This window comes from Papio anubis, chromosome 10 (assembly GCF_008728515.1).
Source record: "Papio anubis isolate 15944 chromosome 10, Panubis1.0, whole genome shotgun sequence".
Classification (NCBI taxonomy): domain Eukaryota; kingdom Metazoa; phylum Chordata; class Mammalia; order Primates; family Cercopithecidae; genus Papio; species Papio anubis.
The window spans coordinates 117,577,939-117,601,458 of record NC_044985.1 but is presented as its reverse complement, the minus strand read 5'-3'; the positions used below and the strand labels follow the sequence as shown (position 1 = coordinate 117,601,458).

At 40.6% G+C, this 23,520-nt stretch overlaps 4 protein-coding genes across 4 annotated transcripts in view; all 4 read right to left on the bottom strand.

The window, feature by feature from the left end:
* Positions 1-15,358, bottom strand: part of UGT1A6 (UDP glucuronosyltransferase 1 family, polypeptide A6) — an 85,651-nt gene extending 70,293 nt beyond the window's left edge. The window contains exon 1 of the mRNA NM_001112622.2: positions 14,477-15,358. Within this exon, the coding sequence (NP_001106092.1) occupies positions 14,477-15,337 (861 nt within the window). The 5' untranslated portion in view covers positions 15,338-15,358. The remainder of the gene's footprint in view (positions 1-14,476) is intronic.
* Positions 1-23,520, bottom strand: part of UGT1A10B (UDP glycosyl transferase 1A10B) — a 229,057-nt gene that overhangs the window by 70,293 nt on the left and 135,244 nt on the right.
* Positions 1-23,520, bottom strand: part of UGT1A9 (UDP glucuronosyltransferase 1 family, polypeptide A9) — a 107,393-nt gene that overhangs the window by 70,293 nt on the left and 13,580 nt on the right.
* UGT1A7 (UDP glucuronosyltransferase 1 family, polypeptide A7) overlaps positions 1-23,520 on the bottom strand; it is a 97,214-nt gene that overhangs the window by 70,293 nt on the left and 3,401 nt on the right. The window lies entirely within an intron of this gene.

Sequence of the window (23,520 nt, the reverse complement as noted above, 5' to 3'; positions counted from 1 at the left end):
AATCCCAGCACTTTGGGAGGCCAAGACAGGCGGATCACGAGGTCAGGAGATCGAGACCATCCTGGTTAACATGGTGACAACCCCGTCTCTACTAAAAAAAAATACAAAAAACTAGCTGGGCGAGGTGGCGGGCACCTGTAGTCCCAGCTACTCGGGAGGCTGAGGCAGGAGAATGGCGTAAACCCAGGAGGCGGAGCTTGCAGTGAGCTGAGATCCGGCCACTGCACTCCAGCCTGGGTGACAGAGCGAGACTCCGTCTCAAAAAAAATAAAAAATTTAAAAAAATAAATAATCATCACAAAAGTCAGAGAAAGGCTGGAAAGGGAATAGAACAGAGGACAGGCACCCAGGATGGATGTCTGGGTGCTGATAAACTGCAGTGACCTCCGGCGTATAAAACCTAATGCAGAGTATTTTGGGAGTACCTCAGCTGCCGTGCAAAGTGGACCACATGCAGATAAGACTTTGTCCACCTGGGCAGCTTCCTCTACCTTGGGGCCTGGCTGACATGGATCCTAGGTTCCTGTTGATTCTTACTGCCTATCTGTGAAGATTAAAGTTTCTTTGCCTGACTTGCACAAGCGTTCCATCTCACCAGACTCATACTCTGTCTGGCAGCTAGGATCGTAAAATGCCTCCGACCAGAGCTGGGAAGTGCCAGGTCTAGGAATCTTAGTAGAGACTGCCGAGGTGTTTAGAGTCCTGCCCTGGAATTGGCAACCCAACCCAGGTGCAGGGTGCATGGTATTTCTCTCCCAGAGATGGATGCCAGTGCACGGCACTCTGCTTCACAGTCACCATCAACCCTGAGACTCCAGAATTCCATGACTTTCCGGTGACAAGGAGGAGTGGGGTGGGGAGTAGAAAACAGACCCACAGGGATGGGGCACAGACACAGTAGAAACACTGATTCCTCTAGTCTTCTTATCACATACTTAGGTCCACCTCCCAACTCCACTCCTACCCTGAGGTTTGAGAAACACCTAGAAAAAAAGCTATGTTTCTAAGCCACTGTAAAATCCTCAGCACCATGCCAGCCTAGACACCCTCATGTACCCAGCCTATGGTGAAACCTCAGTGGTCATTTGCTCTGACCAAGTCTGTGGCTGAAAGACCACGTGAAGTTTGAGGGTAAATATACTTGGCCTCTGCTTTTATACAATGGCCTAAATTAGAAGAATGTTTTTTCAGGGTCACCAGCTTGAACAGTTCCAGAAGGCACTATCTACATAGTACCTGGCACTGGCCCCACCCCTGAGGTTGTGCAATCCAGCTGCCCTGGTTCTCTCACTCTCCCAACTCCACATTTGCCCCTGCCAGGGCCAGTTTTGTGGAGGAGCAGCCCGGGCAGACACATCACATTCCACGTTTAGAAGGCTCTCATGCTTTGTTTAATACTTTGCTGTCAGTGTCCTGAAATCCTTTTTTTTTTTTTTTTTTTTTTGAGACAGTCTAACTCTGTCACCCAGGCTGGTGTGTAGTGGTGTGCAGTGGCGTGATCTTGGCTCACTGCAACCTCTGCCTCCTAGTTCCAAGTGCAAATGATTCTCACGCCTCAGCCTCCTGAGTCGCTGGAACCACAGCCATGCACCTCCACGCCCAGCTAATTTTTTGTCTTTTTAGTAGAGAAGGAGTTTCACTGTTTTGGCCAGGGCAGTCTTGAGTTCCTGGCCTCAAGTGATCTGCCTGCCTCAGCTTCCCACTTCAGCTTCAGCCACTGTGCTCGGCCTGAAATTCTTACTAATTTTTGAACAAAGGGCCTTTTGCACAAAGACACTCAAAGTATGCGGCTGATCTGTTAGCGACCTACCTGCTCAGGGTATTAAAAGATACCAATATACCAGTTTGAAACAGTGGTTGTGAATATTATCTCACAACTATAATTTGTGAGAAGACCTTCAACTTCCTAGAACTGTGAACTCAGTTTCCTCTCTCTTCAGAGCCTTTCCCAGACCCATAAACCATTTCTGTCTCGTCCCACAAGCAACATCACCAGCTGCTCTTCACAGCTGAAGGTAATCTCCCCACCCTGATTCTTAAAAAGGTATTTATTACCATTAAATTTGCCTCATGTGTGTCTGCTAAAAAATATGTGCAATTTTGAAGGAAAAATTATGAGCCACCTCTGAAGACAAGTCTCTGATGAGTATCATTTTAAAAGCAGAAACAAAATACAAGCAAAACCCCATGTAATAAGACAAAAAATGAGAGAATGTGTTGCTGGAAAACTCAACTTACAAGAAATACTAAAGGAAGTTCTTCAGGTTGAAAGCAAGTGACCCCATAGAATAATCTGAATTCATACAGAAAAAAAGCACCGATAATAGTAATCATGTAGTTATAAAAGGCAGTACCAATGCATACTTTCCTTTTATTCTTTTTTTTTTTTTTTTTTTTTTTTCCAGACGAAGTCTCACTCTTGTTGCCCAGGCTGGAGTGCAATGGCACAATCTTGGCTCACTGCAATCTCCGCTTCCCAGGTTCAAGCAATTCTCCTGCCTCAGCTTCCTGAGTAGCTAGGATTACAGGCGCCTGCCACCACACCTGGCTAATTTCTGTATTTTAAGTGGAGATGGGGTTTCACCGTGTTGGCCAGGCTGGTCTCAGGTGATCCGCCCACCTTGGCCTTCCAAAATGCTGGGATTATAGGCGTGAGCCACCATGCCCAGCCCTATTCTCTTAACTGATTTTAAAAGCAATCCTAAAAAGCAATATACATATATACAATTATGTTGTTGAGAGTATAACATATGGAAGTGTAATGTATTTGACAGTAACAGCACAAGGGAGGCAGTTGGGAGCAAAGGTAAACTGGGCTTAGAAATGACACCATAAGGTAACTCAGATCCATAAGAACAAAGGAAGAGAACCAAAAATGATCAGTAAAAAGGTTAATATAACAAACTCTATAAATACATACTTGCTCTTCTTTCTTCTGATTCTTGAAAGCATGTGCATTTATATAAAGTAGCATCACCATGTATTGTTTAGTTTGTAACATATATAGATGTACCATGTACAACAATAATATCATAAAAAGGGGAGAAAGGAAATAGAGCTATATAGGAATGCCATTTCAGTATTTAACTAGAATTAAGTGGTATAAATCTGAAGTAGATACTGGTAAGTTAAAATTTATGTGCTAAGCCCTAGAACAACCACTCAGAACACAACTTTTTTAAATAGTGGAAAGAAAAACATTAAAGGATTTTACATGTTGCACTAGAAAATATTTACTCAATGCAAAAAAAAAAAAAAAAGCAATAAAAGGAAAACAGAGGAACAAATAAATACATGAGAGATACAGAACATAAAAAGTAAAATGGGGCCAGGCACAGTGGCTCACACCTGTAATCCCAGCACTTTGAAAGGCTGAGGCGGATGGGTCACTTGAGGTCAGGAGTTTGAGACCAGACTGACTAACGTGGCAAAACTCTGTCTCTACAAAAAATACAAAAATTAGCCAGGCATGATGGCACACACCTGTAGTTCCAGCTCCTCAGGTAGCTGAGGTGGGAGAATTGCTTGAACCCAGGAGGCGGAGTTTGCAGTGGGTCAAGATCGTACCACTGCACTCCAGCGTGGGTGACAGAGTGAGATTTTGTCTCAAAATAGAAAAAAAGAAAAAAGAAAAAAAATTATAGTAGACATAAAATCCATCTACACCAATGACAGAATTAAATGTGAATGGATTAAACAACTCAATTAAAAGACAGAGATTGTCAGACTGGATAAAAACAAGGCCTAATAATATCTTGTCTGCAGAAGCACATTTGAGATTTAAAAACAAAAAAAAATTATATTTAAAACATAAATTTTACAAAGTAAAATGGTGGAAAAATAATATATCATGAAACAGCAACCAAAAGAAATGCAGACTGGTTATACTAATATCAGATAAAATCAACTATTTTTTAATGACACAGTATCATGAAGCAAGATAATATAGACCTTAAAACAAAAAATATTACTAGCAATAAAGAGGGAAATTGTGTAATGATAAGTGTCACTCTACCAGGAAACTAAACTAAACACAACACAAGAAGGCAGAAAATAATAAAGAATAGAGGCGAAATTAATGACAGAGAAATAAAGAAGCAATCAAGAAAAATCAAAAAACCAAAGTTGTTTATTTGAAAATATAGACAAAATGGATAAACCTTCAGTTAGATCAACAAAGAAAAAAGAGAGAAGACTCAAATTGCTAAAAATATGAAATGAAAGAGGGAACATTACTACCAACCTTACAGAAACAAAAAGTATTATAAGGGAACACTCTGGACCATTTTATGCTAAGCAATTAGATAACTTAGATAAAATGGACAAATTCTTAGAAAGAAATAAACTACTGAAATTGAATCAAAAAGAAATACAAAATCTAAATAAAGCCATAACAGGTAAAAAGATTAAATTAGTAATTTTAAAACCTCCTGCAAGAAAAGCCTAGGCCCAGACAGTTTCACTAGTGAATTCTATCAAATATGTAACAAATGAATACCAATTCTTGAGACTGTTCCCAAAAAACAGAAAAGGAGGGAACATTCCCCAGCTTATTCTACAAGGCCAGTAATGTTCAGATAGCAAACACAGACCAAGACTTTGCAAGAAAATAAACCGTCTAATATCTCTTATGGATATGATGCAAAAGTCCTCAATAAAATGCTGTCAAACCAAATTCAGTAACATGTAAAAGGATTATATAACATGATCAAGTGGGATTATTCTAGGAATACAAGGTTCGTTTAGCACCTGAAAATCAATTAACACATATCACTAGAATAGGGGACCAAGAAGAAAACCATGTACATTTCAATAGACACAGAAAAAGCATTTGACAAAACCAAACACCTCAGATATGATAAGAATACTCAATGAGCTAGGAATAGACGCACATTTCCTCAATCTGATGATGTGGGGGGCATCTACTCAAAAACTCTCCAGTTAACACCTAATGTGCTAAAAGACTGAATGTTCCCCACCTAAGATCAGGAACAAGATAAGAATCTTCTCTTTCCACTTCTATTCAATACCATACTAGAGGTTCTAGCCAGGGTAATTAGATAAGCAAAAGAAATAAATGTCATCCTTATTAGAAAGGAAGAAGTAAAGCTATCTTTATTTGTAGATGATATGATCTTGTATGTAGACAATCCTAAGAAATTCATGAAAAAAAACTATTAGAACAAATAAACAAGTTCAGAAATGTTAAAATACAAGATCAATATACAAAATTCAATTGTATTTCTAGACACTAGAAATGAACGACACAAAATTAGAATTAATAAAATAATTCTATTTAAAATAGCATCTAAAAAGAATAAAATATTTAGGAATAGATTTAATTTTTTTAAGTGTGGCACTTTACACTGAAAAGTAAAAACTAATGTTGAAAGACATTAAAGAAGACCTAAGTAAAATGAAAGACATCCCATGTTCATGAATTAGAAGATTTAATCTTGTTAAGTTGGCAATAACCCACAAATTGATCTATAGATTCAACACAATTTCCATCAAAATTCCAGCTGGAATTTTTTGCAGAAATTGACAAACTGGCCCTAACATTCATATGGAAATTCAAGGCACCCAGTATGGCCAAAACAATATTAAAAAGGAATAACAAATTTAGAGGATGTGTAATTCCCAATTTCAAACTTACTATAAAGCTACAGTAATCAAGGCTGGGGGCAGTGGCGCACACCTGAAATCCCAGCACTTTGGGAGCTCGAGGTGGGTGGATCACCTGAGGTCAGGAGTTTGAGACCAGCCTGGCCAACACAGCAAAATCCTGTCTCTACTTAAAAAAAAAAAAAAAAAAAAAGCTACAGTAATCAAGACATACACTGGCAGTTCCTCAAAAGATTAAGTATACAGTTACCATACAACCCAGCAATTCCACTAAGTATATACCCAAGAGAACTGAAAACACATATACAAATAAAAATCATACACAAATATGTCCACAGTAGCTTTATTCATAATAGCAAAAAAGTGGAAACCACCCAAATGTCCATCAATTTACAAGTAGATATACGAAGTGTGGTATATGCCTAGAACAGAATATTATTTGGCAATATAAAGTTATTCCACAACATGAATGAACCTTGAAACCTTTATGCTAAAGGGAAAAAGCTACTCATGTATTTTGTGAATGGAATCCATAGAAATAGGCAAATTCATAAGGACAGAAAGTTGATTAATGGCTGCCAGGGGCTAGAAGGAGAGAAAGAAGAGTGAGTAATAATAGATATAAGGTATCTTTTGGGAGTGACTGAAAATGTTCTAAAGTTGACTATGATAATGGTTGTACAAATCTGTGACTATACTAAAAACCATTAAAATGAGTGAATTGTATGTGTGTGAATTGCATCATAATAAAGTTATATTTTCATAACCCCTTATTCTCATTCTCCTAGAGTTATCTAAATTACTAATCAGTCAACGTTCTAGGCTTTTATGTACTCATGTTGAATACTTTTTTTAACTGAATCATTCTAGCATTCAGCTACTCTTTAGATAATTATCTGTTAACAGAAACACTGCTGCCAAAATGTTCCACATGCCTGGAAATGCCCCAGGTAATCAGTCATAAAGATAAACACAGCGTTTTGAAAGAGAGGCAGAATTTTAAAGCCGTTGTAGACATTGGCCTAAGTCATGTATTTTAAAAAGTGCCTATTAAGAATGACTTGGCATTTTGGGGCCGGGCGCGGTGGCTCACGCCTGTAATCCCAGCACTTTGGGAGGCCGAGGCGGGGGGATCACGAGGTCAGGAGATTGAGACCATCCTGGCTAACACAGTGAAACCCCGTCTTTACTTGAAAAATACAGAAAATTAGCCAGGTGTTGCGGTGCACGCCTGTAGTCCCAGCTACTCAGGAGGCTGAGGCAGGAGAATGGCATGAAACTGGGAGGCAGAGCTTGCAGTGACCTGGGATCATGCCACTGCACTCCAGCCTGGGTGACAGAGTGAGACTCCATCTCAAAAAGAAAAAACAAAAAGGAATGACTTGGCATTTGGAGGCTTTTATTCCACTGACTTGCCTAGAATGAACCCACAGCTTAACCAAGAAAGGCTGAGATTTCACCCTGAATGAGCATTCCTTGCAAAGACCCCTATAGGGAGACAAACAGCTCAGAGGGTGGGCACAGGATCCTTGCTGTCCTTGCTGGATCCAGGCGGGGGCCCTGCTGCGTACATACCACTGGATTCACTTGGAATTGATTTAGATCAGAGTTTCTCAATTTCAGCACTCGTGACATTTTGAGCCAGAGTAATTCTTTGTTAGGAGTTGGGGAGTGGGTATTTTTCCACACATTGTACAACTTTCAACAGCATCCCTGGCCTCTACCTACATCCTACTGACTGTTTCGCCTCTCCAGTTGCAACACCAAAAATGTCTTCAGACATATCCGTCCTAGGGGAAAAATGAGTCCTGTTTGAGAACTACCATTTAGATGAACCCAGAGCACGAGAGGAGGAAACTTGGGAACAGAACTAGTCCTGAGGAACTGGGGTCTAGTTTTCTGGGAAAATGCTCCGTAAAAAATGCTGCAAGAAAACCACATTCATTGTTTTTATTACCTGTCGGCGAGAAAGTCTCAGCCTGTATTCAGGCCTAGCTAGGCTCTAGGCCTGGGCCTGCATTCTATTCCTTTCCATAGACCAGGCTGGGGAGAGAGGATGTCCCAGAGCCAGAGCTCTGGCCATGACCTGGCTCTATGGTCTGAATGGCCCTGTCCTTCTGAAGGCTTGAACAGTTCTTTGTATTACAAGGAGAACAGACTAGGATTTACCTCTGACCTTCTTTGTTCTAGCGAAAACACTCCAATGACCCTTCTCATAATGAAATGCAAAGTTAAATTCTCTTCTAAAATTGAGATCTTTGAAACCTGGCCATAACAATAGGAAAAGAGGTTATCCCTGGGATGGATGAAACTCAACAAAATAACAAAAAGGACAGCATAAGAGGGTCCCAGCATCTGGCCTGGATTCATGTCCCTACAGGAAGAGGAGAAAGGCCTAAAAACAAAGGTTCTTTATTTACTTATTTATTTATTTTATTTTATTTATTTATTTTTTTTCATGCAACAGCATGAGATTCTGGGGAAGAAGTGAGGACCAGAGAGACAGACAGAAAGATTGCAAGGCACCTGCGAGAATCTGGCATGAGCTGAACTGTCTTGGGGCAGGTCATAAGGTGCACAGGGCTGGAGAGGAGGCCCTGGGCAGGGCTGGGATAAGTTGTTTCAGGACATCTGGGACCGCCTGGTGGCTCAGCCTCTGATGTTCTCACAGCAGGAATCTCCGCTTCTCTGAAGGCCAGCTTGGACAGAAACCAAGCCGCCCTCTGAGATGGCCACGTCCCTCCTTGGGCAGAGGAGGCAGGTAAAGCTTTGGTCAAAGTCGCAAAGTCACACCAACATGGAAATGAGAGGGAAGTGATCCTGCTTTACTCTTCCACAAGGCGAGGCTGGGAGCCCAGAGGTTACCATGAGAAAGGACACTCTTTCTTTGTGAATCATAGCATTATGTAAAAACTGGTCACCAACCTATGGTTTTCAAGGAGATCGAGACCATCCTGGCTAACACGGTGAAACCCCATCCCTACTAAAAAAAAAATACAAAAAAATTATCTGGGCATGGTGATGGGCACCTATAGTCCCAGCTACTCGGGAGGCTGAGGCAGGAGAATGGCGTGAACCCGGGAGGAGAGCTTGCAGTGAGCCAAGATCACGCCACTGCACTCCAGCCTGGGCAACAGAGCAAGACTCTGCCTCAAAAAAAAAAAAAAAAAAAAAGGGCTTTGCACAATTTTCTCAGAAATGTATTTGTTTTACAGTTGGGTCAATAGTTATCTATAAAGCATGCTTACTAATCTGATAGGTGAAATTGAATTCCACAGTTTATTAATCTGAATTTCTTGGATTATTTCTGAAATTAAGCATGTTCTTAAAGTTTTCTTGGCCACTTGTATTGTGTTTACTTTATGTATTGCCTGATTATGTGATTTGCCTAATGAAGAGTGCATTTTTAAGCTATAATCAGGGCTTCATTTTCTATCATCTGTGATGTTATCTTCTTGTCTTAAATAATTTATTGCAACAAAGTCACATAAAATTAACCATGTTAAAGTGAACAATTTCATGGCATTTAGCACATTCATGTTTTGCAACCGACACTTCTATCTGGTTCCAGACATGTCCATCTGTCCAAAGACACACTTTTTTTCATAGTGTTGAAATGGTTTGACTATTGGACAAAAGAAATTCTATTCTGATCACTTTAATTTAATTCCTAATAATTAAAAGTGCATGTTGATAATTACATATCATAATACAGAATGTTCTCTAGGAGGACATGCTAGGAATACAGTTGAGATACAAACGAGGTCAAGCACCAGATATAGGGTCACAGGGCTCAAAATGTACATTCACTATAGCTCAGTTTCTCAATATAACTGAGTACAACTTTTTGAAAAAATAAGATGATTGGTACCAAGGTGCAGAAATGATATTTTTTCTCTCTTATGCCAACTATTTCTTTGTAACAAGAATAAATAACTTTCATTTACTTTTTTCCAATACCCCAGACTTCAAGGAGAAGGAATAAATAGCTTTGATTCAACCAATAGTATGAAATCATTAAATAAATGCATAACTTTTGCTTATTAACTTCTTAGATTTTCCTGAAATTAAAAAGGAAATTTAAAAATTACTTGAAACAAATGAAAATGGAAACACAATGTATCAAAATCTATGGGCTACAGCAAAACCAGAACTAAGAGAGAAGTTTTTAACAATAAATGCCTACATCCAAAAAGTAGAAAGATTTCGAATAAACAACCTAACAATGTACCTCAAGGAACTAAAAAAGCAAACATATACCAACTCAAAATTTATAGAAGAAAAGAAATAATAAAGATCAGGGAAGAATCAAATTAAATTGAGACTAAATAAACAATGCAAAAGACCAATGAAACAAAAAGTTGTTTATAAAAAAAAAAGATAAACAAATTTGGCAAAAGTGACAGACTGGATTAAGAAAATGTGGCACATATACACCATGGAATACTATGCAGCCATAAAAAAGGATGAGTTAATGTTCTTTGTAGGGACATGGATGCAGCTGGAAACCATCATGCTGAGCAAATTATCACAAGACCAGAAAACCAAATACTGCATGTTCTCACTCATAGGTGGGAATTGAACAATGAGATCACTTGGACACAGGAAGGGGAACATCACACACCGGGTCCTATTGTGGGGAGGGGGGAGGGGGAGGGATAGCATTAGGAGATATACCTAATGTAAATGATGAGTTAATGGGTGCAGCACACCAACATGGCACATGTATACATATGTAACAAACCTGCACGTTGTGCACATGTACCCTAGAACTTAAAGTATAATAAATAAATAAATAAATAAACAAACATAAACAAAATTGGCAAACTTTGAACTAGACTAAGAAAAAGAGAAAACACTAAGATAAAATCAGAAATGAAAAAGGAAACATAGCAACTGACCCCACAGAAATACAAAGGATCATTAGAGACTATTGTGAACTACTATGTGCCAACAAATTAGAAAACCTAGAGGAAATGGATACATTTCTGAACACATACAACCTACCAAGATTGAACAAAGAAGAAATAGAAAACCTCAACAAACCAATATAAGTAATAAGATTGAAGCAGTAATAAAAAGTCTCTCATTCAAAAAAGCCCAGGACCGGATGGATTCACTGCTGAATTCTACCAACCATTTTTCAAAGAACTAATACCAATTCTACTCAAACTATTACAGAAAAATGAAGAGGAGAGAATACTTCCAAACTCATCCTATAAGCCCAGTGTTACCCTGATACCAAAACCAGACAAGGGCACAACAAAAAAAGAAAACTGCAGGCCAATATCTCTGATGAACATAGATGCAAAAATCTCAACAAAATACCAGCAAACCAAATCCAATAACACGTTAAGATAATTAATCATGATCAAGTGGGACTCATCCCAGGATGCAAGCATGATTCAACATATACAACTCAATAAATGTGATACATGTATTGACATATTGATATTAATACACTGACAGAATTAGGACAAAACTTATACGATCATTGTAGATGCTGAAAAAACATTCAACAAAATTCAACGTCCCTTTATGATAAACACTCTCAATAAACTGGCTACAGAAGGAACATACCTCAAAACAATAAAGGCCTTATATGATAAACCCATAGCTAACATCATACTGAAAAGGGTAAAACTGAAAACTGTTCCTCTAAAATCTGGAATAAGACAAAGATGCTGACTGTCACCACTGTTATTCTTCATAGTACTGGAAGTCCTATCCAAAGCAATTAAACAAGACAAAGAAATAAAGGGCATCCAAGTTGGAAAGGAAGAAGTCAAATTATTCTTCTTCTCAGATGACATAATATATTTAGAAAAATTTAAACACTCCACCAAAAAGCTGTTAGAACTGACAAGGAAATTCAGTAAAGTTGCAGGATACAAGATCTACTTACGAAAATCAGTAGCATTTATAAATGCCAAGAGAGAAAAAACTGAAAAGGAAATCAACGCCATTTACAAAAGCTACAAAGAATATGTAATACCTAGGAACAAATTTAACTAAGGAAGGGAAAAATCTGTACAAGGAAATGAGGATGAAGACCAAATATATATTTCACAATATTACAGTCCTATGTTTTCTTTATCCATTCATTAGTTGATGTGTGCTTAAGTTGACTCCATATTTTGGCTATTGTGAATAGTGCTATAATAAACATGGGAGTGCAGATATCTCTTCAACGTATTTTTTTTATTTTGGATATATGCCCAGCAATGGGATATATTGGGGCAGTTCTAGTTCTGTTTTTTGTTTTGTTTTGTTTTTGTTTTTTAGAATCTCCATACTGTTCTTCATAGTGGCTGTACTAATTTATATTCTTCAAATGTAAATTAGGGACTGAGCCCTCTCTCTGTGGGACCTGATGCTATCTTCAGGTGGACACTGTCAGAACTGAATTAGAGGACACCCAGCTGATATCTGGCAGAATTGCCTGCTTGCTTGGTGTACGGAGAAAAAAAAAAAACAAAAAAAAAACCCCACATATTGGTTCACAGAAGTCTTCTGTGTTGTTTGTTGTTGAGTGAGAAAACAGGAAAAACCCTTTGAGTTTTTCGTTGGTGTTGTTTTCCACTCACAGACAGTACATATGCACAATGGAAAATTATTCAGCCATAACAAAGAATGAAGACCTGTCATGTGCAGCAACATGAATGTAACTGGAAGTCATTGTGTTAAGTGAAATAATCCAGGCACAGAAAGACAAATACCACATGTTCTCATTTATATGTGGGAGCTAAAAAAGTGGATCTCATGGAGGTAGAGAGTTCACTGGTAACTACCAGAAAGTGGAAAGGGTAAGTAGGAAAGTAGGGGGGAAAATGGTTGGTTAAAATTTAAAAAAGAAAAAGAAAAAAGAAATAAGATAAAATAAAATTTGTAATACTCCAAAAACTTTGACAGAAAAGAGAAAAACATCTAAAGGGCCAATAAAGAACATTGATCAAAAAAAAAAAAAAAGAAGAAGAAGAAGAAGAATGCCGGGCACGGTAGCTCATGCCTGTAATCCCAGCACTTTGGGAGGCTGAGGTAGGTGGATCACAAGGTCAAGAGATCGAGACCATCCTGGCCAACATGGTGAAACTCCATCTGTACTAAAATACAAAAATTAGCTGGGCGTGGTGGCACACGCCTATAGTCCCAACTACTCAGGAGGCTGAGGCAGGAGAATCGCTTGAACAGGGGAGGTGGAGGTTGCAGTGAGCCGAGATCGCACCACTGCACTCCAGCCTGGGTGACAGAGTGAGACTCTGTCTCAAAAGAAAAGAAAAGAAAAGAAAAAGTGTTGGTTAATGGGCACAAAAATACCCTTAGATAGAATAAGTCCAAAGTGCGACAGCACAGTAGGGTGACTACAGTTAACAAGAATGTATTCTGCAGTTCAAAATAGCTAGAAATGAAGAATGGGAATGTTCCCAACATAAGGAAGGAATAAATGTTCAAGGTGATGGATATCTTAATTACCCTGATTTGATCATTGCACACTGTATACATGTATCAAAATATCACATGAACCCCCAAAATGTGTACAACTATATTATGTCCCAATAAAAAGATTCCTGACATTCTAAGTTTTTATTTCATGCCCCAGACTCCCTGGAACCAGTTCAGTTATCCCCATCTCCTCACCCTTGCCTTTTCACAGTGGCTACTGCCAACTGTTCAATTTGTTAACAGAGAAAACAGCAGGTGTAAAGAAGAGAGGTAAGGGTCTTTGGGACCTGTTTGAGACTTTCTCTCTGATAAAAAGAGGAACTGGAAAAGAAAATCTGGCATAAAAGATAGAGGGAGTTGCCTGAAGCCTTTCAAATGTGTAAATATTTACATTAAAATTTAAAACTCACAGATTTTTATTTTCCAAAGTAACTCTGGGCCCTTTTCCTACATGTCAGGAGGCCATCCGTAAACACTTGCCTTAGGTCAGAGGCCATCCCCCTTTTGCTGAAAAGGCCAGAGAGTAAATGTGTAGGCTTTGCAGACCAAATACATCCATGGCACATATTCTTCATTGTTAAATTGTTTTAAAACTATAAAAACCATCCTTAGCTCTGGGCCATATAAAAACAGGTCTCGGCCGGGCGCTGTGGCTCACGCCTGTAATCCCAACACTTTGGGAGGCCGAGGTAGGCGGATCACGAGGTCAGGATATCGAGACCATCCTGGCTAACATGGTGAAACCCCGTCTCTACTAAGAACACAAAAAATTAGCCAGACAAGATGGCGGGCACCTGTAGTCCCAGCTACTCAGGAGGCTAAGGCAGGAGAATGGCATGAACCCAGGGGCGGAGCCTGCAGTGAGCCGAGATTGCGCCACTGCACTCCAGCCTGGGCGGAGCAAGCCTCCGTCTCAGAAACAAAGAAACAAACAGGTCTCAACATAAAAGGAAACAAACAAACAAACAAACAAAAAACAGGCCTTTGGGGAGACTAGGCTCACAGGCTGTAGTTTGCTGGTCCTTGGCTTAAGGTCCAGAGACAAAGCATGCGACAGAGATGGGAAAATTGATTTTAATCTGGACCTGTTCCCTTAGTCAAGCCTTCACCTCTGTTTGAACTGGGACATTTCTACGGCTCATTCAATGATTATGTGACTGTCCCCAGATTACCTAACTAAGCAAATCTACTATTGCCAAGCATGAGCCCTGTCTTCATCCAAATGCCTATGTACCACTTCAGCCTCAGGTCTCCTATGTGTCCCCGCTGCTCTGAGCCGGGTATCACTTTCCCACTACAGTTTCTCCAGGAAATCCTCCAAGGGACAGTTGGCTCAAGGATCCAAATGAGTGAGGGAGAACAGAGCCTGGAAGAAACAAGGCAGCCCAAAAGAAATAAACCCACCAACCTCAGACAGGTCTTTCCTCTTCTTACAGTTGGTACCTCCAATGAAGACCATGTTGGGCATGACTGGCCTAGGATACTCAAGTACAAAGTCATATCTTAACAGCCAAACAGAGACCTTCTGATACAAGGTGATTACATCCACATCTCTCTTGAGGACAGCTGATGCGAGTTCGTCGTACTTTGAAAACAGACAATAAAATAGATAGGGCTCCAACAAATTAACGAGGAAGTTGGCCACTCGTTGGGGAAAAGTCATGTGGTCTGAAAACTTTGTGTAGCACCTGGGAATATAGGACACAGGGTTTGGGCTTCTGCTGAATGTATGCTCCAGGGAACACGGAAAACCCCTGAAGAGGTACACGGAGGGTAGGCCCAAATACTCAGCCAGGATCACCCCACAGGGTAAGGCTGGGTCTGTGAAAAGAGCATCGAACTTGCTCTCCTTGAGGAAGTTCAGGGTGTCCACGTCCTGCAGGAGGCTCTGGCAGTTGATGAAGTACATGCCAATAACGACCATGTTATTCCTGTACTCTGTCTGAGGAGCAGTCAGGAATGATCGCTCAGCAAAGTGATTGTTTCCAAACAATTGGTAACGGTTCTTCATCTCTTCTTGGTCATACGGCACTGGATAGATTTTTCTTGTGTAGTATTTGGATTCTTTCAAAAGCAAATTGACTTCAGGCACCACCACTACAATGTCATGCCCCCGGTCACTGAGAACTTCAACTATATCCTTCATACTAAGCCAGTGGCTTCCATCCTGAGGGATCACCAGCAGCTTGTCACCTACAACCATGCCCCAAAGTGCTAAGAAGAAAACCCCTGCGGAAATTCTCTGAAATGCACGAAGCAGGCAGGCCATCCTGGAACCAGTTAAAGTAACAACAGTAATAAAGAGTTTTCACGCTCCAAATCACAGGGCTCCTAGCTATTTTCCCTAAACTAACCACTGCTTTTCACAGGCCCTGTCTACCTCTCCCTTGCTCTGAATTTTGCCCTTTAATATGTAAGAACCCAAATTAATATTTAACCATTTTAAGCACACAGTGAATATGGATCAACTACACCCTATGTCAACTTTTACCTGAACTTCCAGGATTTTCTCTTCCTCTCCACCAGTCTGCCTCTCCCTCTCAGAAAAGTTATAGCAACACGTTAAAGATAATGTGGAGAGACCCCTGGAGACCCCCTGCCAATTCTCTATCCCGAACTTGCTGGATTCCTCATCATTGACGTTGTCTGTTATGTCCATGATGTGTGGGGATTTTATTTCACATGGACCTATTCTCTAACACCAGCTGGGTATCCTACAATTCAATTCCATTCTGAATTGAATTCTGAGTTAGCATGGACCCCACAGGTTAAGGGCTCAGTCCTACAAGACTGCCTCCACTTCAGACACCAATTGCAAATAGTAGGTTCCCAGGTTACCCACAACTTCTGTCTGACTTGGCAAAAATCAGAGGTTCACACACCCTCTTTCTTGGAGTCAATCATTTGCTAGAATGACTCACAGAACTGAAGAAAACAGTTTAGTTACTAGGTTTGGTTTATCACAAAGGATATTGCAAACAACACAGATGAATAGCCAGAGGAAAAAGTACAAAGAACAAGATATGGGGGTAAGGCCATGGAGCCCCATCTGCCATCTCTGGGTGCCCCACCCTCCACACCTTCAGCAACCTGAAAGCTCTCTGAACCCCGCCTTTTTGAGTTTTTATGTAGGCTTCCTTACATAGTAGGCATGATTGATTAGATTGTTGCCCACTAGTGATCAAATCAATCTTCAATCACTCTCTCCTTTCTTCCCTCTAATTGCAAGGGTTTGGTTCCCTGGCAACCAGCCCTCATCCTTAGAGACTTTACATGTCCTTTACATAAACTTAAATGTGATGGAAACGGATCTGTTTTGAAAAACAAAAGATTCTCTGTTCACCTTTATCGCTTCCACCACTTATGGTTTCAGGAGCTCTGGCCAGGAAACAAAGACAAACATATATATTTCTTATTATACATCACAATATAACAACATTCAAACTGTTACTTGCCTTTAGGAAATTAAGATCTGAGAAGTGTAACTCTAGCCAGTACGTGGTGAGGTACTAGAGCTGCAGTCAGAAAGCCTGGTATCTGCTTCCCGCCCAGCCACCCATCAGCCAGGGGAGTGACTCCTCTCCTGAGCTTCAGGTTTCTCAACTGAGGCCCAGAAAGGGAGGGTCACACTGGCCCTGCCTGCTAATCACACTGCTGAGGGTGGTCCCAGAGCAAGACCTGTGTAGAAACTAGGCTGTCGCAGTGAGAGGTGGTGCCTAGCATTACTAGAACAGACTCGCCCAGAGCTAGTCACGCACACCTGGTTGGCATGCAACATCCTGTTCTCACCTACAAGTTTGGCATTGGAGGTGTTCTGGGGCCCAGGAAGGGACAAGCCTGAGCAACATGATTAGAGGGGCCACTCCAAGGACAGGGCTGGCCCCCACGGGGAACATAACCAGGATGCAAATTCATTGTTCAAGGCATGCGAAGACTCAGGTCAGTCCTAGCTAGGAGCAGTCTCCCAAGAGGATTGCCAGCTTACAATGATCAAAGTCATGGGGGTGGCAGCATCTTGCTTTGAGTTCATCTAGATAGCAATAAGACTCCAGGAAGGTTGCAAAGGGAACAGAGCTCAGGTCCACCTTCTTGAGCAGGCAGACATTGGGCAGGTTTCCTTCAAAGAACAGTTCATCTAGAGAACGAACGGCTTAAGCAAGCATGTAGGAATAGCAGGATCAAGAGATGCTACAAACTTCACATTCTTTATACTAGACCTCCACTGTGCTGTGGACATTGGTCTGGGCCCTTCCAAGCAGAGCCTTGCTCTGAAAATCCTATGGCTCATCTGTGGGTCCTGTTCTTAGTTCCAGAAGTCCCTACAGAACATGAGTTGGAGGAAGGAGTTGAAGAAAAGAAACTAACATCACTATGCATATCATCCCTTGAATTCCTAACACCTTCTTGCAAATAAAGAAGGTATTAGAAAACATTTTTCTTTCTCCTGTGGGCTTTGACTATACTAAGAATGGCGTGTGTGTGTGTGTGTGTGTGTGTGTGTGTGTGTGTGTGTCTGCACTGGAGACTAGCCAGAGGAATCTGGCATGTCTGTTAGTCATAATGATGATCCCTAAAGAGTAGCTCCACCGGAGACCCAGGCCTGCCCTGGTTGGTGCTGTGGGAGTCAAGGTGTCCTCAGGCATCTCCTGAGTATCACACAAAGGCCGATTTTTTTTTTCCTCAGGGATTGCTGCCGACTGAATGACTCAGGCTTGGGACATATTCCAGTGGCATGAAAGAAGTAAATCCTAAGATAAAAACAAATCTCTGTGGGCAAGAGCAGATTTCCCAAAAGTAAATGGAGGATACCTGGCATTTTGAAAAGAGGAGAGACCCAAAGATGTGCATGAAGGTAATTTCATGTTGGGAATAGGAAGGTCTGGAAAGGTGGACCCTATGGAGAGGTTTGCTTCTAAGGTGCTCACTCTTTCAGACCCTTGTATGACCTATGAGCCATAAGTAATGGAGCCAGGACCTACCTGCAAGATTTCAAAGGACCTGCAAACTGTTTGAGACTTAAAAAAAGAAATTTGCTGAATCTAGAATTCTAAAATGGCAAAATTGAATTTATGAATATTTTATGAAATGGCTATAAGAACGTAACTACATGTCAGTGAATCCACTACAGATTAGCTCACCAAGTTACACAGACATAGGTGACATGGGATGCGGGAGCATATTTGATATGCTGTGGGGTGGGGCTGCAGAAGTCAGAATGCTCTGTGCCCAGATCTTGAGGGAAGTCCAAAATGGTGAGATGAAGCAGGAATCCCTTTTAGGGGCCTGTGGGCTCCTCCAAACATGGAAATAAAGGACATTCTTGGGTTCTTTCAAAGGAAATTCCAGGCACCTACCTGACCCTGAGAAATAAATAAGGCACTTGATAAGCAAGAAGGTAATAGTAGCCTAAAACAATAGCCAAGGATGTTAGAGTCCAGAGATGCTTGATTCCCTATAGAAACTAAAGATTACATCTTAACATATGTCCCTGAGTTGTTTTTCGGAAACCTGGACTTCACCAAATGGATCCATTGGCAGGCAGACCTCAGATAAAGGGAACCGAGAACTGAACTCTGACAGCCATTGTTTGTTCCTGGAGGAAGTCACACTCATGAGCAAGAGCTAACATTCTTTTCTGCGAACCCCAAATTTTAAATGAAGCTTCTCTTCCTTAGCTAATTACAAATCAGAAAATCTCTGAATTCACCTATGACCTGCAAGCCTTCATTTCTCATGACCAAACCGATGTGTAACCTCTGTGTATTGATTTGCGATTTCTTCTTGTAACTTCTGTTTTCCTAAAATGTATCCTTGCCCTTAAAAACCCTTACTTGCAAGCCATCAGAGAGGTTGGGTCTTAAGTATAAGCCTCCCAATACTCCTTGCTTGGTGCCCTGCACATAAACGCCTTCCTTTCTCCCATTGCAAATCTCAGTGTGGATGTTTGGCCTTACTGCACTGGGTGAGTGAACCCCAGTTCAGTTTAGTGTGATAACAACAGTCAAGTCTGAATCACCCATGGACAGGATAGGGAAGTGCAGGTAAGTACGGCTTGCCCAGCCAGACAGCTCCAGGGGCACCTGTCCTAGTAGAAGATAAGGTGTTTATAACTTCCTTCAGGGGCTTGTAACAATGTGGGTTGTGGTCCCAGGAGCAGTGGGGAGGGGCACAGGTCACTAAGTAAGCCATGACAAAGGGATTATTCAGAAGAGACATAAAGTAGGATTTCCACTTGCCCATGTTTGTGAAGTAAAGAGACCCTGGAACACAGGGATGAAGGGAAAGAACACGCTGTGATTCCAAACATTTGGCTTCATGCTGCACCTGCCATCTTCCCTGCTTGGCACACTGTCACCCCAACTTCTCCCAAGATTGCCACTCCTCATCCTGCAAGGTCCCCTATGATCAGCTCTCTTTGCATCCTTTACTTTTCTTTCAAAGTATGTTTCACGGTTTGTAACTAATCAATGCCTTCCTCTCCACAGATGTTTGTTCAATGAAGGACATCTAATATTAAATTTTTTAGAAAAAGAGCCAGCTGCATGTTATTCTGTAACACCAACAAAAACAAGACTAACTCATGTTTGCTGAGGGATTCGAGACCATGTGATGTCCTAAGTCAAACCCACTCTAGGCACAGTTCACTCCATGTGACATTCCCAAAAGGCCAGAGATAGGACATTTCCCAAAAAGTTTTCTGTCAACACAGGGAGGCAGTCAGGAATAGAGGTTAGGCACATGGGCTCAAAAATTAGAACATCAGGGTCTATCGTATACAAATGTTCACAGTAACATCATTTTTCATGGTTGAAAAGGGGAAACAACCCAAATGTCAACCAACTGATGAACGGATTAAAAAAATGTGGTAAATCCATACAATGGAATATTCAGTCATGAAGAGGAATGAAACACTGATTCATGCTACAACATGGATAAGCCATGAAACTAAGTGAAAGAAGCCAGTCATAAAGGCTTCTATTTTCATGAAATGCCCAGAATAGGCAAATCCATACAGACAGAAAGTAAATTAATGCTGAGGGGTAGGAGAAGGGGGAGAAATAAAGAGTGACTGCCAGTGGGCATGGGGTTTCTTTTTGGAGTGAGGAAAATGATCTGGAATTAGATATTGGTGATGGCTGATTATATCTGGGAACACATGGAAAACCACTGAATTTTATGATACATGAATTACATATCAATTTTAAATTTAATTAATTAATTTATTTATTTATTTAATTTGAGACAAGGTCTTAGTCTATCATCCAGGCTGGAATGGAGTGGAATAATCATGGCTCACTGCGGCCTTGACCTCCTGGGCACAGGCGATCCTCCCACCTCAGCCTCCTGAGTAGCTGGGACCACAGGCATGTGCCACCATGCCCAGCTAACTTTAAAAAAAAAATTTGTAGAGACAGTGTCTCCCTGTGTTGTCCAGGCTGGTCTCAAACTCCTGGGCTTAAGTGATCTTCCTGCCTTGGCCTCGTAAAGTGCTGTGAGTACATGTGTGAGCCACCACACTCAGGCTTTTTAACTTTTTTTTTTTTTTTTTTTTTTTACAAAGAATGTACGGATTTGAATCCTGGCTCCCCTATTTACTTGAGCAATAACCTTGGGCAAGTCACTCAACCCCTCTGTGCCTCAGTTTCATCATCTGCAAAATAGGTCGGCCAATAATGCCAGCTTCCATGTAAGTACTCAGGATAGCACCTGGTACCTGGTGAGCCTCCAATATATGTTAGCTTTTATTATATTTAATTTGCAAATTCGCCCTAAGGAGACAGTCCACCATCTGAAGTTTAAATCATTCAAGGGAAACTTGCATCAAGAAGACAATATTGATATCTCACCATGTTGTTTTGAAGAGAGTCTGAATGCCTGGTTAAGATCATTAATCTTGTGGAGGCTGGAAATAATTGTGCTGGAAAACGCATATCACCCACACAATTACGGGTATTGTTGATTCACTGCCACATGCCAGGCATCTGCATGCATTATCATATTTAATCTAGATAACACTGAGTTTTTACCCAAGTTTACGCAAGTGTCACAACTGAAGTACTTATGAAATCAGGCTTGGATGACTCCAGGGTCCATGTGCTCAAACACTACATTGAATCACCTCCTAAAGTCCTCTAGCGTCAAAACCAAGACTTGGGGTACAACTTCCCTGCCTTGCTAATTAATCACTGACAGCTTCCCTGCATGAGTCAGCCTGTGGGATGCCCCTTCTTGTTGACCCCTCTGGGGCAGGAATCACACAGAAAAGGTGACAGAAAGGAAAGACATAGGTGGGGAAGGAGATAGAAAAGAGGAATAAAATAGGGAGGGAAAAGTAACAGGGAGGTGGAAAGAGGAGAGTTGGAGTGTTGCATAAAATAAAGCCAGTGAGGCTAGGGAAGGCGAGATCATGGGTGATCTTCATAGCCAGTGGGAGGGTGCAGGCCAGAGGGCACCACCAGAATATGTTGAGTGGGCCAAAAGAGGTAGTGTATCATGTTTGATATCACATTATCAACATAGATTGAAGGAGAGAGAGAGAGACAGTCAAGGAAAGCAGCAGTAATCCACACTTGACTTCTGACACCAGGGATTTCAGAAAGCCACAGAAAGCTTAGGTTCTAACGGAGGTGGAGGCTCCACCTGGGCTCACCTGTTCAGAAAGTTTCATAGAGAAGGAAAACATAGGATGTGTCATGGGAGAGCCTCCATGTCAAGCATGTGCGTGTTAATCTGCACACTTTAATAAGGGTGCCCACATGAGTTGTCTTTTCATTCTCTTGATAGTGTCCTCTGATATACAAAAGTTTTTGTATAAAAACATTATGATAAAGATTTAGCTCTTCTTTTTCTTGTTTTAATTTCTTGTCCTTTTGGTACAAGAAAAAAACATCTCAGAAACCATTTCCAAATTCAAGGTCATGAATATTTTCTCCAATGTTTTCTTCTAAGAGTTTTACAGTTTTAGATTTTCTATTTAGGTCTTTGGTCCATTTCAAGTTAATTTTTGTATATGATACAAGGTAAGGGTGCAACTTCATTCTCTTGCACTTGGATATGCAGTTGTCCCAGAGCCCTCTGTTGAAGACACTATTCTTTGCCATTTCAATGGTCTTGGCACCATGGTAAAAATCAAGGCAAAGAATGTATGAGATTACTTCTGGATTGTAAATTCTATTCCATTGATCTACATGTAAAAGATTTTTTGAGACAATCAGGATAAATTTAATTATGGAGTGAAAATGAGATAATATTAAAGAATTATTGATTGTCTTAGGAATTGTGGCTGTGAAACAAATTTTCCTTATTTTTTATATTTAGTGAAGTATTTCATGATGAGACAACATGCCAAGACTTCCTTTTAAAAAAAAAGTCAAAATTTTTCTTTAAAATGAAAGAAAAAACGAAGAAAGATGAAGCAGTACAGAAAGATATTGAAAATTATTTAACCTAAGAATGGCTACATGGGTATACATTATGCTACAGCCTCTCCTCGGTATATGTTTGAAAAGTTTGATAATAAAAAGTTGAAATAAATAATCTTGGAGGGAAGCCTTGGGCTTGCCCACTAACAGGTTAATTTGAATTTCGATCAAAAACAGAATGCGAGAGCAATGGGGAAAGCACAGATCTTTTCTTGCTGTAACCACATCCCAGCCCCAGTTCTCCAGAGCTGCACTGGCCCTAGATGGTGTTGACTGAGCCCAAATTCTTTATAACTGGATTCAACCATCAATTCTGCTGTAATTCACCAAAAAGTCAAGAAAAGTGGAAGTGATTTTCTTTTTTTCTCATTAAAACCATGTTAAGTCCGGGTGTGGGCTCATGCCTGTAATCTCAACACTTTGAAAGGCCGAGGCAGGCGGATCACTTGAGGTCAGGAGTCAGAGACCAGCCTGGCCAATATGGTGAAACACTGTCTGTACTAAAAATACAAAACAAAACTGTTTTAATGTTCTCCTGAATGATGATCTACCATCTTTGTTAAAGTGTTTATTTACATCCCTGGGTGTAATTCCCCTGGATAGACTCAATAAGATTTTGTTATAGGAAACCTTTCAGAAAAAAAATCTCCCGTGTAGAACTTAACACATTGCACACAAACACACCTGCACATACAGACACATTCGTGCACAAACACCACATACACACACACACCCAACATCAAGCAATGCTTTCTTTTCATCAGACAGATGAAATGCAGACTATGAATCCTGTTGGCCAACAAGATACAAAAAACTGTATACTTTTCCAAGACACACACTGCCCATATGAAACAAGAAAGGAACACTATGCAGTGCTCATAAATCTTTCTATGACAATTTACTTCTGTGGTTGAGCCATATCCAAGGTTCTTTGCCAAAGGGCACTCTTTATGACCGAATTCTTCTTTGATAATTATATTTATTTTATATTTATAAATATATACATTAATATATAACCTTCCACATCTAT